This window comes from Mus caroli, unplaced genomic scaffold (assembly GCF_978045245.1).
Source record: "Mus caroli unplaced genomic scaffold, Mus_caroli_1 scaffold_2, whole genome shotgun sequence".
Classification (NCBI taxonomy): domain Eukaryota; kingdom Metazoa; phylum Chordata; class Mammalia; order Rodentia; family Muridae; genus Mus; species Mus caroli.
The window spans coordinates 154,585,449-154,603,238 of NW_028227257.1; the positions used below are offsets into that span (position 1 = coordinate 154,585,449).

A 17,790-nucleotide genomic window follows, 5' to 3' on the forward strand; every position below is an offset into this window, starting at 1 on the left:
AAATTAATAATGGATAATTATTGGTATTTTGTTTCATAAGAGTGAGACCGACCCCCACCCCCTACTTAGCCAGCAGCTCTGTGATGTGTTGGCCAGGCAGAATAATCCTCAGTGAATGAATGTCCATTTCTGGCGGTCCCAGGTTGTGGGCTCCGAGGACGCCACACACGGGAAAGTACTTAACGACACACTGATCATTCATCCAAACCCAGAACACTAGGAACTAAGTACATAACCCAGGGAACCTGGAGAAAGATGAACGCCTCGCTAGGGCCCCGCCCCCCCCAGCACACCTCCTAGCATGCCCTGCGCCGCAGCCTGGGTGGGACTTCCGGTGCAAGCCTACTGACTTCCGCGACTGCTAGAAGCATGATCTGCGTGTGGTCGCCCGGGCGACGATGCCGGCTGTGAAGTTTGGAAGGGAGGCCTAGAAGGTGAGGCGGCAGGTAGCAGGCGTTGTGTCCAGGAGGGGCAGGGCAGCCAGCACGGGGAAACCGAGGCGTGGCGTGGCCACGACATTGCTGGAGTGGAGAGCCCGCGTCCGGAGCCCAGCCGAGGTCCCCTAGCTGGTGAGATGCAGGACCGGATTTGCAACGGTGCTGTGCTCCGAACCGCTGCTCTAACCCGTTGCATGCGCTGCAGCACCACCGGCCACCCCTGGCTTATCCAATCCAGCCACCAAGGGTGCATTGGACCCCAACTGCCTTGCCCGGTTAGGCCTTAGAAGGGACAGGCAGCAAAGTGTCTCTGATGTCATTAAAGGCGGGCCGTGGCTCTCAGCTCAGGACTTGAAAACGTGACTTTTTCTTCCTTTATGTGGGTGATGCTGTGGGAGGAGATGGAATTGCTGCTGCCTCAAAACACACTTTACTCTTTCGTTGGTAGCCAAGCATCCAGTGGCAGTGATTATTGCTACTTCTGCAGATCCTGCTGTTTCTAGCCAAGTTGGTTGACAAACGTTCCCTGTATAAGTAATTGGAGTATCGTTGAAGGGGATTGCTTTGTTTTGTTGTGTTGTAGTCAGTTAAGACTGCTGTCGACAACTTAGTAGGAAGAAGTCAAACAGGATGTTTTTCTTCATTTCTGGCTTTGGGTGTGAAAATGTGTTTGATAATTTTGTTTGAAACAGTATCTCACTAATGGTCTGAAATGCAGAGATCCACTTAGTTATGCCCCCCAAGTGCTGGGATTTAAATTATGTGCCACCACACTCAGCTCTTTGTTTCTTTATTTTGGTTTTTTGGGGTTTTTTTTTGGGGGGGGGTTCGAGACAGGGTTTCTCTGTATAGCCCTGGCTGACCTGGAACTCACTCTGTAGACCAAGCTGGCCTCAAACTCAGAGATCCCCCTGCCTCTGCCTCCTGATTCCTGGGATTAAAGGCGTGTGTCACTATACCCAACTTCTACACCCAGCTTTTTACAGTTATTATACTTGTTAATTTCCTTGTGTGTAGGTAGGTGTGCCATAGTGGGGGAGGTCTGAGAGAAAGCTGGAGTAGGGTCTCTTCACCATTGATTACTGGTCCTGAATTCAGGTCCTTAGGCCTGGTAGCAAGTGCCTTTATATGGTGCGCCATCTCACCCACCTGAGCTTGTGTTTTCTAGAATCATCTTTCACACTTCTCTTCCAAATTTCCTTTGCCCTCAGACTTTGCTTACAGTGTACCAGAGAAAAGCCTCCTTTGTACTTTAGCAGGCACTTGTTCAGTGTCAGACAACACCGCATGCCAGGTAGTGTTCTGAAGAGATAGGTCATGGAGTAAGCTAAGCCTTACTCTGACGGCTAGCCAGTCAGCACTGTGTAGAGCGGGGCACCTACACCTCTGTTTATAGGTTTGGATCACAGGGGGTGAATGTCTGTTGCTCTGCACTTTCTGTACTTGGTGACCAACTGGGCACCTTGGGGCACAGAGACAAGTGTTTTTACCTGTGCTGGTGGCACCTGTGCTGGTGGCCTCAGGGAGAGTAGGGTCATTTCTAGGTGTTGAGTCAAGAGCAGAAGTCCTGGGTGTGAAAAGAGTGTCATAACTTGTGGGACTTTAACCCCAAGCTGATTGCCATCTGGATAGTCTATTGTCTGCATTTGAACAGGCTCTTGCCACCTCCAGCAAGTGTGTGCGTGAAAGAGAACGAGACCCAGGCACACTCAGTTTCTCATGTTTTCTAACATTCTGAAGGCAGGCCGAAGCCATGGACGTAGACGCCGAACGAGAGAAAATAACCCAGGAGATCCAGGAGCTTGAAAGGATTTTGTATCCTGGATCCTCCAGCGTCCACTTTGAAGTCTCTGAATCCAGTCTCAGTTCAGACTCTGAAGCAGGTGTGCCCATGAACCTGGCCTAGCACGGCATGGCTGGAACAGCTGTGTGCACCCTTTAGCTAAATTAGGCTGTGGACTGTTCCATGGTCAGACTCTGTTTCTTGCCCAAACTGTCTTCTGCTTTCACCTCAGTAAGAAAGTTTGTTTCAGTTTCTTAGTCTTAGCTGTCAGGGCTGCTGACTATTTGTGTATAACCACCCCTGCTGCCATCTAGCCTGGGACCCTCTAAGCAATGGCGAATCCTGGTGGGGAGAAGAGGACCCAGAGCTCAGCCTATCCACTTGAATAGTCTCCATGGCCCAGATACACAGAATTTCATCCCTGAGCACTCCAGTGAGACCCTGTTAAAAGTGTTCCTTTTTGTCTACAGCATACTCTTGCTCCCACTCCAATAGAGTGTGCTTGTGTTTCTTACAGATTCCCTGCCTGATGAGGACTTGGAAACTGCTGGTGCCCCCATCTTGGTAATTGTTACTTACCAGGCCGGGCTGCTGGGTCATACCTGTTAACTACTTTCCAAACTGGCCTAAGAGGACATTTTTTTGCGTGCCTGTGGGATTTTCTACAATTAATGCTTACTTACTGTGAAAATAAGGCATCGCAAAAGTGTTTACTTCTTTTTATGGTGCTAGAGATGGAACCCAGGGTCTCATTCACACTAGGCTCACACTCTACCACTAAGCTATACCCCTGAACACTTATCAAAACTAAAGTTTATCCATAGAAGTGAAGTAACCACTCTAACAGACTGGTGACTATAGCTGCTGGCTTTTCCTGAGCTCACAGTCAAAACATCAGATGTGAGAGGCAGCCTACCTGGGACCTGCTTCGCAGCTCAGCCTCTGTGCCTCTGTTTCCCTTTCTAGATGGTAGTCATCATGGATGGCTTAGGAAAGCATCTGGCAGAGGTTAGTCATGCCAGTGTTGCTAGCCATGCTTTGTTCGTTTTGCTTACTTCCTCGCCAAACAAGCAAGTACGGAGTCCCGTTAGCGTTTAAAGACCATGTGTCTGCTCAGTAGACTAACACAGCTCTGGGGTCGTTGGACATTTGGCATTCTTGGGGGTTTGTCCCTGATTGCTATTCAGGGAATTTCCTTGCTGAGATCTGACACTTGAGGTGTTCAGGATGGGGACACAAACTTGCTGTGAAGTTCAGGCTCCAAAGAGATGTCTGTTATAAAAAAAATGGAAGCTGCCTGCTATGGTATACCAACTCCCAACCCCAGCATACATTTTACAAGCAGATCTCATGTTGGTTTGGAAAGTGCCCACTCTCTAGCTTGAGGATGATGGGCTCTGTATAACTTCTCCCTCCTTCCAGTGTGGTTCCACACTCAGTGGGTGTATACTAGGGCTTCCTCAGATCCCTCTCATGGGCTTAGGCTTGAGCGTGGCAACAAGGAGAGGGCTGCCTGTGTCTTGTTCTTCCTGCTCCATTTCTGGCTCCTAACTAGGAAGAGGAAGGGTCGAGTGAGGGCAGCAATGATGAGGAGGACCCCAAGGACAAAGCTCTCCCTGAAGACCCCGAGACCTGTCTGCAGCTAAATATGGTCTACCAGGAGGTGATCCGGGAAAAGCTAGCAGAGGTTAGCCAGTTGCTAGCCCAGAACCAGGAGCAGCAGGTAAGATGGCCTACTCAACACCTGTATAACCCCTCATGACACTCAGTGCCCCACAGGATCAAGTTCAGAGTGAATCTGCTCACCCACCTGGCCCACTGATGGCCTTGCTTTTGTCCCAGGAGGAGATCCTGTTTGATCTGTCTGGGACCAAATGCCCCAAGGTGAAGGATGGCAGAAGTCTGCCCTCATACATGTACATAGGCCACTTCCTGAAGCCATACTTCAAGGACAAGGTTACTGGAGTGGTGAGTAGTAATGAAGGCTCTCAGGTTGGTCGAGTGTCTCTTCTCCATGAGTACTGGTGTGTTCCCTAAAAGAATCACAGCATTTAGGAAGTCAATATTCTAAATCTCAAACTGCTGATGCCCTTGTGTGCCTGCATCTTCCTGGAGTCTCAGGCCACTTCCTTGTACTGGGTGGGTCATGTCCAGAGCTTTTCAATCAGTAGAAAGCTTGTAGTACAGAAGTCTTGGGCTTGGCCCTCCATCTGGGCAGTACATGAGGAGGCTGGAGGGAAGATTCTGAGTCTCCATAGGTACCCTGGAGGGTGAGTGTGGTTGGTGTGTCATGTTATAACACTGTACACTCTGACAGGGGCCTCCTGCCAACGAAGAAACACGGGAGAAGGCTACCCAGGGAATCAAGGCCTTTGAACAGCTCTTGGTGACCAAGTGTAAGAGTCTAGGCAGGCCTTTGGATGGGTGTCCTCCAACCATGGAAACCACAGAGGGCATCCCCATAGCCTGGCCTCTTCTAGGCAGATGCTGTAATTCTCGCCTATCCTTATGGCGTCATGGACTCCTTCAGGACTTTATCACTGGGGCTGTCCACTTGATACTTTCCCTCTTCAGTGTTGAGTGGGTTCAGGCTGAGTCTAGCCTTCCCAGCTCTAGCTATTCTCAGAACACCTAACCCTGAAAGGATACCCTGAGCTAGCTTTTGGGTGGAAGATGGATTCCTGGGCTGGAAGGGATTCTGGCTAGCCACCCTACTGGCATTCAGAGACGTAGCCACTACCTTTCCGCAGCAGGGGGCAGCAGGTAGGCTCGAGTTGTAGAGAGGATTCAGTGGACATGTATGTCCGTGAAGCAAGCAAAACTTTCTGACATCACATTGCTATCTCTTCCTCCTCAGGGAAGCACTGGGAGAAAGCCTTGCTCAGGAAGTCTGTAGTGAGTGACCGCCTACAACGTCTGCTTCAGCCCAAATTGCTGAAGTGAGTCTGGAAACAGGTCATCATAGCCTTCCCCGTGGTGAAAAGCCAGGCAGCTGTGGGGCTGGTGAGGTTCATCCTGGCATGCTCTGCCTCTCGCTGCTCTGTCAGCACTGTGATGTCAGTGTCCATTGATGGGTATATATCACATGACCAAAGGATATCATGTGGTGCCTAGTGGGAGTACACAGGGAGGAGCATTGTTGTTTTGATAGATTGCCACCATCAATATTGAACACACAAGACCAGAGGTGGCTAGTACCCTCAGGCCCAGCACATTAGCTCTGGTATTGACAGCATTGGTGCTCAATATTGATGGTGGGAATGGCAGTTTTCCTGAAGTGTAAGAGAGCCAGTTCTTCCCTCCAAGACAGTTCTGTTTAGCTGCAAAACTAAGTCGAGATTGCCTGAGATGACTGTATCCTGGAAGATAAGAATTGGCAGTGGGTCCAGACTCTTTGAGATACAAGCAGCTACCACCTGCCAGTGTAAACAACTTGGCAACTCCTGCCCTGATGCTGCCATTCTGGTGGTAAGAGCACCCCAGAGGTTGTGCCAGATCTTCCTTGGTGGTAAGGGATCAAAGCAGGAGAGAGAGCACATTTCTGAGCAGGCTTTCCAACACTGAGCTGTGAGGCTTGAACAAGAGCAGCTCAGAGAGCAGAGCCTCCGCTTACACAGTGCATCCCACTCACAACTCTCCCCCACTCTACCCGCCTTGCAGGCTGGAGTACTTACACGGAAAACAGAGCCGAGTCTCCAGTGAGTTGGAAAGGCAGGCCCTGGAGAAGCAGATTAAGGAAGCAGAGAAGGAGATTCAGGACATCAAGTAAGCTGGGGCTGCCTGGTCCTGCCTGGTCCTGCCTGGGAAGAGCTGCAGGCCTTGCATGATACCAGCTCCTTGTCCTTTGCTTTAGCCAGCTCCCAGAGGAAGCGTTGTTGGGGAACCGGCTAGACAGCCACGACTGGGAGAAGATTTCCAATATTAACGTAAGTGAGGAAGACCTGGGTGCCCACTGCTATAGTAGTGCTTGTAAGCCGAGTGTGATGGGATCTAGGTGGGGAAGCCTCACTGTCCCTTGTACCTTAACCCACTGTGAAGCCTCCAGTCCAAAGATGCCTGGGAGTTGGAGGTGGCAAAGGACTCCATGGGACTCTTGCCCAGCTGCCAGGGTCCCACTCCTGAGATAGGCAGTCTTCATGGCCACTGAAGCCACTGGCAGACAGTGACAATCAGGCCAGGAGCTCTGTCTTGGCATCAGCAGCCCCTCTGAAGGCTTTGTTCTCCTGGGTGTAGTTTGAAGGAGCCCGCAGTGCAGAGGAGATCCGGAAGTTCTGGCAGAGTTCTGAGCATCCAAGCATCAGTAAGCAGGAATGGAGCACGGAAGAAGTAGAGAGGCTGAAGGCCATCGCTGCCACACATGGCCACCTGGAGTGGCATTTGGTTGCAGAGGAACTTGGGGTAAAGACTAGGACTTGGGAGACCTTAGAAGGGTGGGAGGACATGGGCTGCTGGGTCAGTCTCATGCTGTGTAGTGTGGTACACACAGCAGGCATTAGGAATTGTTTGGTAAATTGTGCTTTTAAAGAAAGTTGTCTCTTTCATCATTTTAACTTTAAATTTCATTATGTCTGTGAAAATATCACCATTTACCTCAAACTCTTGGCACCTCTCCTGCTTTGGGATTGGGCTGGGATTAACACCAGAGCTGTCTATGGCCAAGTTTTCTTTCTATAAGCCATAGAGTCCTCTCTTAGCTGCTCCTGTCCTGGGTCCCAACCATGGTCTAGCAAACTATCACCTGGTAAGAGCCTGGAGGAGGCAGGAGAGTTCTGTTGTATAGAGCGCTCGCTGCCTGTGGCTCAGGCCCACCTATCTTCTGGAAGCACTTGGGTCTCCTGCAAGGCTGTGCTGGGTATTTCTGCACATGCAGGGTGAAGCCCAATAACGCCCGCTTGTTTCTCTCTGTCCTTGGGAAGACAAGCCGCAGTGCCTTTCAGTGCCTGCAGAAATTCCAGCAGTACAATAAAACCCTGAAACGCAAGGAGTGGACAGAGGAGGAAGACCACATGCTCACCCAGCTGGTCCAAGAGATGCGAGTTGGGAACCATATCCCATACCGCAAGAGTAAGCCCACCACATCCAATAGCATCTTTCCGTTCATTGAGCTGCTCCGAGCCCTAGTGGCCTGAGGCCCTAGGTGCCTGGAAGCAGAGACTTGCAGAAGAGTTTACAGTTATACTAGGGAGAAGTGGGAGGGGACCCTAGTGACAGAGTAACTCTTCTCTGTAGCTTCTGGGAGGACCCCTGTCCCTGCTTATTGCCTCGATAGGACAGATAAATCCCAGTCTTCTCTGTCCCCAGTCGTCTACTTCATGGAAGGGAGAGACTCCATGCAGCTGATCTACCGTTGGACCAAGAGCTTAGATCCCAGCCTGAAAAGGGGATTCTGGGCCCCAGAGGAAGATGCTGTAAGTTTGGCACCCAGAGAAAACTGTTCCCAGGAAGTTTGACTGGTTCCCTGGGTGCAATCATATGCCCTCCTTAGCTGAGAGGCCCCAGGGTGGGAAGGGTGTGGCTATCCCGTGGAGCTTCTTTCTGTTTGCTTCTTTCCTGCAGAAATTGCTTCAAGCTGTTGCCAAGTATGGGGCGCAGGACTGGTTTAAAATCCGGGAAGAGGTGCCAGGTAGGAGCGATGCCCAATGCAGAGACCGGTGAGTTGCCCGCACTGGCTGAAGGAGCGACTTGCTTGGGTCACACTTCTGTAGGCAGGCTAGGTGACAGTGGGCCAAAGTTATATGCCCACAGGGGCTTTTCAAACTGGGGTTGGCACTGTTAGGAAGCAGTACTTTGATATTTCTGTTGTCCACAAGTAGTCAAGTACTAGTGATGACTCATGCACATGTCCTCCCACCTTGCTGGTGGGAAGGTCCCCAGCAGAGAGGGTCTCTCCTTTTCTCCCCATTTTCTTTCAGTGGTTTGTTCAGATGTATTTTAGTTTACCTACACTCAGCAGCCCTGCAGAATCCCATTCAAAACAGGCAAAGGTTTTCAACAAACTTGTCTCCAGAGATGCACAAAGTAACCAGAAGGCCCATGAGAAGATGCTCAGTCACTTATTTCAGGACTGCAAATCAAAACCACAGTGAAATATTTCGCACATGTAGGGGAATTGTTTTAAAACACACACACTAACAAGTATTCCTGGGGCACAGATCACAGCCTCCAGAAAAACCAGAGCATGCAACAGCATTGTGCTGGGGCAGTATAGTCTGTACCTGCAAAACTCACATGTCCCAAACATCCCAGGAGCTTGTATATTAGACAAGAATGTTGATAGAACATCCTTCATTGTCAGGAAGAAAGTGTGGGGTACAAAGTCAGAGAGTGGGGTACAAAGTTGGAGTGTGGGTACAAAGTCGGAGTCTGGCATTTGCAGGGAAGGTCCTGATAAGTGCTGTGTGATACATTTGGCGCCTTGAGAACATTCTGAACATTTGGTCAAATATTTATCAAGACATGCTCATTTCTCTCAAGAGTGTCTTTGGGTCGGTGACTCTTGTGCTTGGCCTTTGGAGGAACTGTCAGACTCTGTGCAAAATGTCTCTATATTGTGCTCCCACAAGCAGCATGTGAGGCTTGTGGCTGAAGCCTTCCACGTGTTTGTGGAATGGACTTTGACACAGCTGTCTCACAGTAGCCCCTCATGGCTGTGTGTACAATTGCTTGTACCTGCTGGCTTCTTACATGTGTGCATCTCTTTGGAAAATCATCTGTCAAGTCCCTTCCTAGGTTTAAATTACCTGTCTTTGGATAACTGGCTTTTACATGTTCAAAATGCAAGTCCCTAGTCAGATGCAGGATTTGCAAACACTCTAATCAATGGCTCTTCTCTCCCTTCTTCACAAGGCGCCTTAAAGCAGGGGTTCTCAACGTGTGGGTCTCAGACCCTTGGTAGGGAGGATGTTGAATGAACCTTTCATAGGGGTTGCCTGAGACCATCAGAAACACAGATAATTATATTACAATTCATAACAGTAGCGAAATTAGTTATGAAGTAGCAATAAAAATAGCGTTATGGTTGGGAGTCACCACAACATGAAGAACTGTATTAAAGGGTCACGGCATTAGGAAGGTTGAGAACCACTGCCTTAAAGCATAAAATTCTTAAAATGTTCTGGGCAGTAGTGGCTCATGACTAATCCCAGCATTTAGGAAGCAGAGGCAGGAGGATCTCTGTAAGCCACCCTGGTCTACAGAGCAAGTTTCAGGACAGACAGAGCTACACAGAGAAACCCTGTCTCAAAATCATTTTTGGCCAGGCAGTGGTGGCGCACACCTTTAATCCCAGCACTTGGGAGGCAGAGGCAGGCGGATTTCTGAGTTCGAGGCCAGCCTGGTCTACAAAGTGAGTTCCAGGACAGCCAGGGCTAAAATTTGATGAATTCCATCTTGTCTTGTTTTGGTTTGGTTTTTGCTTTTGCTTTTGCTTGTTGTGGTATTGTCCTAAGAAATCACTGAGAAAGCCAGAGAGCAGTGAAGGGGTCTTAGCACCTAAAGTGTCCCTCTGTTCCCACACATTTCCAGCTACATCAGAAGATTACATTTCAGCTTGAAAAAGGGACGGTGGAACGCAAAAGAAGAGCAACAGCTGATCCAGCTAATAGAGAAATATGGCGTTGGTGAGTTGTCGGACAGTGTTACCTGCTGCTGCTGACTCTGATCATACTGGGAATTCTTGCAGCCCATCTTCTGGATTCCAGGCTGTCCTCAAATCAGTTTCTGCCTCATCCTCAGCCTTCCCAGTTGCAAATGCTGTTCTCTTTTAGGGGTGGGCATGGGGCTGGAATTCAGGACCTCACTCCAGCTAGGCAAGCATGCCTCCAAGCCCCAACCTCATGCTCTCATTACAAATGAATAGATATTCACAACAGAACATGGGGAAGCCAGATGAAGTGGTGCAGGGCCTTTACTCCTGGCACTCAGGAGGCCGATGCAAGCCCACATTCGCACGCATAACTGTGTGCAGCTTCAGTCAGATCTTTTGTGACTTGCATTTGCTGTATTGACTTGCAGAACACAAGAGTGTTTTTCACCCGTTGTCACACTGCCCGAGAACTGCAATGTGCATGTGTCCCTCTGCAGCACTAGGCACAAAGAGTTGGTGAGGTCTCTTTAGAGCCTAAGTGCATCAGATGCACAGGGCCTGCAGTGACTTTCTCTTCCGACCTGTATGTGCCAGACCTTCCTCAGGGCCTGGTCAGCCTTGAGATTCGCATGCTGACAAACACAGATCCTCTCACCAAGCACATGAGGGAAGCCCCTCCTGATGACGTAGCCTCTGTCCTAGAGGCTGGTCTACTGTGGCTGTTTTTGCAGGTCACTGGGCAAGAATAGCTTCTGAATTGCCCCATCGGTCAGGCTCCCAGTGTCTGAGCAAGTGGAAGATCTTGGCCAGGGTGAGACATTTGTTTGCTTTCTGTGTGTATGCTTTCCTTGAGCTCAGCGAAAAACCCCATAACCTGTAAGAGTGCTTGGGCGAGATGAGGTGTTGTGGGATGGGAAGAGAGTGCAAAGATTCTGGCCCTTGCGTGCCCTTAACAGGAGGCCAAGGACAGAGGGAAAGCATACCTCAGCCCCAGTGTGCTCTGTTCCTGGAAGTGTTCTTCCTTAGGGACCTCTCCATAGGGTGTCCTGTTTCTCTGTTACCTATATGCCTGGGTATCTGAGACCTGAGGCAGCCTATTCCTCCCCTCAGAAGAAACAGCATCTGCAGAGGAAGAGAGGGCAGAGGCCCCGTCACAGTAGCCAGTGGAGCTCTAGCGACAGCAGCAGCGCCAGTGAAGACTATGGCAGTGGCAGCGGCAGTGGTAGCAGCAGCAGCAGCGACAGTGAAGACTCAGATGTGGAGCTGGAGGAGTCTCTGGAGAGCAGTAGAGCACTGACTTCTCAACAGTACAGAGTGCCAGACATTGACCTGTGGGTTCCTACCAGGCTGATCACCAGCCAGTCACAGAGAGAAGGGACAGGGTGCTACCCACAACACCCTGCTGTCTCCTGCTGCACTCAGGATGCCTCTCAAAATCACCACAAGGAAGGTTCTACCACCGTCTCTGCTGCTGAGAAAAACCAGCTGCATGTGCCCTCTGAGACCCACAGCACTGTTCCAAGAGGAGACCGGTTCCTACACTTCTCAGACACTCACTCAGCAAGTTTGAAGGATCCAGCCTGCAAGGTAGGTCCTAGAATGTGAGCAAGGGGAATAGTGTGTGCTCTGTGCTCTTAGTGGTCACTGTGGCTGTCACTCTGGACAGTGTGGCAGTTTGGTTTCTGACCTGGCAAAAGCCTTGTCCCTTTATTCACTAGAATTGTTGCTTAGGACTGGTTTCAGAGCTGTGCGGTAGCAGTGGCCTTCATAGGAGCTGCAGCCTCCATTGTCCCCAAGTCATTTGCTTTAAAGATTGTAAGGACTTCTGCACCAGGGCACTTGGATAGTGGGCAGTTCCCCACCCTCAACTGCCATGCGTTGTGGAGGTGTCCTTGGGTAGTGTCAATCCAACTTGGCTGGCTGTGCATTGACCTGTCCCCCTCTGTCCTCAGAGCTGGGCCTGAGGCCAGTCAGATGTAGCTCTGGCAGTGGCTGGAGCAGCCTTTTGGACTGTACAGGCTGCTCTGCTGCTCTGCACTGGGTATTGCTGGAGGGACAATGCAGTCATCTCAGCCATGGTACTGCCTGCCATGTGGGCCAGAGCATCTGTCTTTTAGAGAGGGCGCTAAGACGGGCCCTATTTTAAGGCCACATTAGCCTTACCACAGAGAACTTTCCCAAATAGCAAATGGTGTTCTTACAAGGAGGCGTTAAAGCTGCACAGTGGCAGGCCTGTACCAGATCCTCTTGATATACAGCATGTGTTGAAGGTGCCCCTAGAGAACATGCCGAGGCTAATCAGGACTCGTCCAACCACCCAGAGCCACACACTGATGAAGGGAAGACCGAGGCAGCCACTCCTCCCTAATTCACGCTCAGGGGCTGACCCTGGCAACAATACGGCTGGACCCCATCTGCGGCAGCTATGGCATGGAACTTACCAGAATAAGCAGAGACGCAAGAGACAGGCTCTACATCGCAGGCTCCTTAGGCACAGGCTTTTGCTGGCTGTGATACCCTGGGTGGGTGACATCAACCTGGCCTGCACACAAGCTCCCCGGAGACCTGCAACCGAACAGACTAAAGGTACTGCCCAGAGCACTTTGGAGAACTTCCTGGAGCCAGGGTGGGAGCAAGTGCCACTCCTTGATCCATAGCAGAGTATCCTGAAGGGGTCCTTGGGAGGGCAGGTCTGTGAGGGACAGGCAGGACTATCCCTGAAGAGTTTGAGCATGAGCAGTTAGGCCACTCTACCTGCCATTGTGAAACAAAGGGCAGCCAGATTTGGGGTGATGGTGAGATTTGGGGTCATACCTTCTGCTTTTTGAGGTAGTGTGGAGCTCTAAGGCTGCTCTGCCTTCCTCTCTCTTGGGGTTCCTTTTCAGGGGGAACTTCAAAACGAGCCCCTTTTCCCTTGTCCTCTAGCTGACAGCATCCGGATGCAGTTAGAGTGTGCCCGCCTGGCCAGCACTCCGGTATTCACACTGCTCATTCAGGTAAGCCCCCGCATAGTGCTGCCTGCTTTGCTCTAGTCTTCTGTGACAATAGGAGACTCGCAGTGGGTTCACACATGAGAGTCACTTCGGCTTCCTAGCCTACAGTTCAGCTGACGACGTGAAAGGGACCTTTGGCTCTTCAGCATTTGCCATCTTTTGAGTTAAACAGTGACTTAGAAAAGAAGTTAGCACCCAGACCCAGGTCTAAGATGAGGAGGCAGGCTTGGAGCAGGGTCTTCCTCATTGGAAGAAGGGACAGCAACATGGAACCCAAGTCCAGGCTGTGGGCTCTGAAACTGTCATGACCTCCCTTTAGGAGTCTGCTCCTGAAACAGCTGCTCCATTATCAGGGCTGTTTTCCATCTGCTTGACGGGCCTGGCCCAGTGCAGGCTGGAGCAGGGAAGCACTTATTCTCAGGTCTCTCAGCTATTGCAGATTGATACTGCGGGCTGCATGGAGGTGGTTCGAGAGAGGAAAAGCCAGCCACCTGCACTGCTCCAGTCTGGCACCCAGAACACCCAGCCGCATCTCCCGCAGGTAACATACACTGACAACAAGAAGTGAGGACAATTGTGTGTGGTAGTATGTGCTTTTAATCCCAGTACTTGGATGGCAGAAACAGGCAGATCTCCATGAGTTCAAAATCAACCTAGTCTACATAGCAAGCTTCAAGCCAGCCAAAGCCACATGAGCCCCTTCCTCAAAAAAGAAGTAAAAATAAGTACTGCCCATCCCTGGCCCAGACTGGCCCGGGTTCAGTATCTCAACTTTTCCCTTGGGGGCCAGGGGAGGCAGTTCTTAGACATTTCCATAGAAAAGTGTGGCTCTCCCTGAGAACAGCCCTGCCATAGTTTCTCATAGAGTCTGCTGTGTAAGCAGCCCCATGGGAGGAGGCCTGATTAGAACCTGAGGCAGGTGCAAGATAGGCTGTGGGTGGGCAGGTGGGCTGGCTGGCACAAGCCCTGGTCTCTGCAAGTCACTAATACCGTCTGTTCTAGAAAACAAACTCATGGGCTTAGTTTGGGAGAGGCATCACCTTGGAGTCCTGTCACCTGGGGAGACAGTGAACTAAAATAGAACTCTGGTTCCCATAGCCCCAACCCCACACTGTTTGGTGACGACCTGATAAGCTGTGGCCAGGTAGCTTTAGTGGGGCTGTATAGAAAGCCTAGAGCAGCAGCTGTCCTCTCCCAGGACCCCTGAGCTGAGGGGAGGCCCCCAGAGTTGGGTGGTGAGTGGGAAGAAGTGTGAGATCCAGCAGAGGTTCTATAGTCTGACTCTTCTCTTTACAGGCATCCTCTAATGCCAAGAACAGCACAGGTACCATATGCCGCTTCTGTCTCTCATGGTGGGACATGCCATGCATCTGAGCCACAGCCTTAGCAACACAGCCAGTGGTCCTGACAGTAGGCTAGAAAGGCCTGAACCTGCTTGGGCTGCTACCTTTGGGCTGCCACTGGGGGTTTGAGGGGATTATGCTGTGTCACATTAGGGTCCAGGCATGTTAGAGGTTTAGAAGCCAGTCTCTCATAGTCGGGTTGCTGGCTCTGGCATTGCTGCCCTCTCTGTGAACAGAGTGCCTTGGGTTGGGGGCCCATGAGGTGAGCTGGAGCCTCACATGTAGGGGTGCTGGTGTCCCTGGGCACAGAACCCGAAGCTCTCATCAAGCTGGTTGTCTCTTCCTTTAGGCTGCCTTCTTCCAAGCATGCCGGGTGAGCAAACTGCAAAGAGAGCCAGCCACAAAGGGCGCCCACGACTGGGGTCATGCAGGACTGAGGCTACCCCCTTCCAAGTCCCTGTAGCAGCCCCACGTGGCCTCCGGCCAAAGCCTAAGACTGTATCTGAGCTGCTTCGGGAGAAGCGGCTCCGTGAGTCCCATGCCAAGAAGGCCACTCAGGCTCTTGGTCTCAACAGCCAGCTGCTGGTCTCCTCACCTGTGATCCTCCAGCCCCCTCTGCTGCCAGTCCCCCATGGTTCCCCAGTAGTAGGCCCTGCAACGTCCAGTGTAGAACTCTCTGTACCTGTGGCGCCGGTGATGGTCAGTTCAAGTCCTTCTGGCTCCTGGCAGGTGGGTGGGATCTCAGCCACAGACAAGCAGCCCCCCAACCTACAAACCATTTCCCTAAATCCTTCTCACAAAGGGACCCAGGTTGCAGCCCCTGCTGCTTTTAGGAGCCTAGCCTTAGCCCCCGGGCAAGTCCCCACAGGCGGCCATCTGAGTACACTAGGACAGACCTCTACCACATCCCAGAAGCAGAGCCTGCCTAAGGTCCTGCCCATTCTTCGAGCCGCTCCCAGCCTCACTCAGCTGTCTGTGCAGCCACCAGCAAGTGGACAGCCCCTGGCAACCAAGTCCAGCCTGCCTATTAGCTGGGTTCTCACAACTCAGAAGTTGCTCTCTGTCCAAGTGCCAGCTGTGGTGGGCCTCCCCCAGTCAGTGACGACCCCTGAGACCATAGGACTACAAGCAAAACAGCTACCTTCCCCTGCCAAGACTCCTGCTTTTCTGGAACAGCCTCCAGCCAGTCTAGACACAGAACCCAAGGGACCTCAGGGCCAGGAAGTACCACCCACACCTGGGCCTGAAAAGGCAGCTTTGGACCTAAGTCTCCTTTCCCAGGAAAGTGAGGCAGCCATCGCCACATGGCTGAAGGGGTGCCAAGGTGCTTTTGTACCCCCGCTGGGGAGCAGGATGCCCTATCATCCCCCTTCCCTGTGCAGCTTGCGGGCATTGTCCAGCCTCCTCCTCCATAAACAGGACTTAGAGCAGAAGGCTTCCTCTCTGGTGGCCAGCCAGGCAGCTGGGGCCCAACCTGATCCCAAGGCTGGAGCCCTACAAGCTTCCCTGGAGCTGGTACAGAGGCGATTCCGGGACAATCCAGCCTACCTCCTGCTAAAGACGCGTTTCCTGGCTATCTTCTCCCTTCCTGCATTCCTGGCCACACTGCCCCCCAACAGCGTCCCCACCACCTTGTCACCAGACGTGGCTGTGGTTTCTGAGAGTGACAGTGAAGACCTTGGTGACCTGGAGCTCAAGGATAGGGCTAGACAGCTGGACTGCATGGCCTGCAGAGTGCAAGCAAGCCCAGCAGCGCCAGACCCTGTACAGGTATGGATGCTGGACTGCAGCCCCACTTCCCGTGACAGGCAAAGGTCCGTGCAGTGCCTGCTGGGAGTGGTGAGATGGGCAGGTGGAAGTTGTACAAGGGAGAAGGCTGTGGGTTCCTGAAGGAGGAGGAAGCTTGTCCAATCTGCCTGGTTGGGAAAGGGCTTCTTAGCAAAAGTTGCCTCTCCTGGGCTGGATATAGCAGGAGAGGGAGGCAGCCTTCTAATACGACGTACCCCCACCCTACTCACATACCACACACCTAAACTCAACGTAGAGAGGCTGGCCTGACACATAACCCTGGGGTGGGCTGTAGGTACAGTGTAGGTCTGTTGCCCTTGTTCCTGCTCTTGTGGGTACAGAGTTCCTCTCAGACATCTCTTGTTCACAGAGAGCTGGCCTGGCAAGCCAGTCTGTTTCCCATAGGAGCTTAGGGACAAGATGTGTGGGCCCATTTCTCTGGCTACTTCGAAGGAGTCCTACCAAGCCTCCTCCCTTGCAAAGATTAGGTGTGTGGAGCCTTCCCACAGCTGTCACTCCTTTCCTGGTGGTGCTGCCCTAGTTCCAGGGTGACCTGGGAATCTCTAGGATACTTTCTTGTCTCAGCCTCCATTGGCCTGCACTTGAGAGTAAGAGGGTGGCTATCATGGAATTACTAATGGTTGGAGACCGTACCTAAAGGGCAAAACTGCAGAAAGCTAGGACCTGGTTCCTCCCATGCTCTGTCCTGGGGGAGCATACCCTAGCAGCTGCCTGTCCCTGATGTTAGGGTGGGGGCAATAGAGGGGGCTGTTCTGAGTCCTCCCTTTCCCATTCCCTACCCTGGCTAGAGCCACCTTTTCTCCCCTGGTCAGAGAGCTCCAAGTCCTGGTGAGGTTTCTGCTCTGTCCCCCCTGAATGCTTCTGATGGCCTTGATGACCTTGACGTGCTCAGGACTCGACGTGCTCGGCATTCCCGGAGATAGAGGTTGCTTTGAGCAGCAAGGTGAGTCCCTGGGGAGGCTGCCACCATGCAACCTGGGAGAGGCAGAGGTTAGAATATGGGCTCCCTCAGTCTGCTCTGGAAACACCTGAGGGATGTGGCACCAAGTCTGAAGGCTGGGCCTATAAGGATACTTGATGCTCCTTGTCCTCTGTCCTTCCCTACCTGAAGGACATGTTGCCCAGTGTGCCTCTTGGCCTTGGCCCTCCTCCCCTTTGCCTGAGGTTTTTTCCCCCTTCTTTCCTGGGTTGTCAGCTCTCAGAGCACCCTCTGGCTGCTTTCCTGAGGTGGCACTGCTGGCTCAGTGCGAGTCTTGGGGTGTTCACTACTTGCAGCCCATGAGCATAATTACCCGCAGTTCCTCTGACCACAAATCCCAGGCTCTACCTTGTTGCTTTCACTGTTGGGTCCCTGGGTGCAGGTCAGCAGGTGACCAAGGAAACTGATGGGACTGAGGTGGTCAGGGCATTCTAGTTGTGAAGCCACCACCATCAGCTGAGCTGTCTGTCCCCAGTGCAGTGCCAGCTCAGTCCTTGCTGCTCAGCAGCCCCATCTGTGTGGTCAGTCCTGATGTCTGGGGCCTGGTGAGGGGCAGGCACTATCAAGAGTATCCTGTGTTTCAGGACAAGGTGTCAGGGGGTCCAGAGTCCCGCTCTCACCAGGCAAGAGGCAGGGCCCAAGCCTGCCCAGAAGCAGCCACGACCCTCAGCAAGAAGATGGGAGGCCAGAAAGCTACAGGCTGAGGACCGAGCTGTCTGTAGCAACCTACAGGCTGTGGTGATAGCAGTGGCCACGTGATCACAGGCTAACTGTTAACAGACTTGGGGCCGTGTGAAGGAATAAAGGAAATGCCTCATTTTCACTTAAAAAGCAATGTATAGCCTTTGGTGGTTTTGTCTA

General features: G+C 51.9%; 1 protein-coding gene across 3 annotated transcripts; it reads left to right on the forward strand.

The window, feature by feature from the left end:
* Positions 1-331: 331 nt before the first annotated feature.
* Snapc4 (small nuclear RNA activating complex polypeptide 4) lies at positions 332-17,764 on the forward strand. Of its 3 annotated transcripts, none has more exons than XM_029474415.2 (23): positions 332-434; positions 2,182-2,320; positions 2,738-2,784; positions 3,776-3,943; positions 4,063-4,188; positions 4,538-4,616; positions 5,078-5,159; positions 5,881-5,985; positions 6,074-6,146; positions 6,454-6,618; positions 7,137-7,284; positions 7,522-7,628; positions 7,777-7,871; positions 9,745-9,839; positions 10,537-10,616; positions 10,916-11,392; positions 12,127-12,391; positions 12,731-12,801; positions 13,229-13,339; positions 14,095-14,122; positions 14,491-15,911; positions 16,739-16,893; positions 17,514-17,764. In XM_029474415.2, the coding sequence occupies exons 2-22, from the start codon at positions 2,191-2,193 to the stop codon at positions 16,871-16,873; spliced, it is 4,008 nt and encodes a 1,335-aa protein (XP_029330275.1). In that variant the 5' UTR covers positions 332-434; positions 2,182-2,190; the 3' UTR covers positions 16,874-16,893; positions 17,514-17,764. The 3 variants fall into 3 exon arrangements, with proteins under 3 accessions (XP_029330275.1, XP_029330274.1, XP_021005060.1); XM_029474414.2 differs by having other exon boundaries at positions 335-434; positions 2,178-2,320; XM_021149401.3 differs by having other exon boundaries at positions 335-434; positions 2,178-2,320; positions 16,763-16,893.
* The last annotated feature ends 26 nt before the right edge of the window (positions 17,765-17,790 follow it).

Excerpts from the sequence above, each read along its gene's own strand:
- Snapc4 (XM_029474415.2), top strand. The coding sequence starts at position 2,191 with ATGGACGTAGACGCCGAACGAGAGAAAATAACCCAGGAGATCCAGGAG. Across the intron at positions 7,629-7,776 it reads GGGCCCCAGAGGAAGATGCT|AAATTGCTTCAAGCTGTTGC; the intron begins GTAAGTTTGGCA and ends TCTTTCCTGCAG. Across the intron at positions 12,802-13,228 it reads TATTCACACTGCTCATTCAG|CTATTGCAGATTGATACTGC; the intron begins GTAAGCCCCCGC and ends CAGGTCTCTCAG.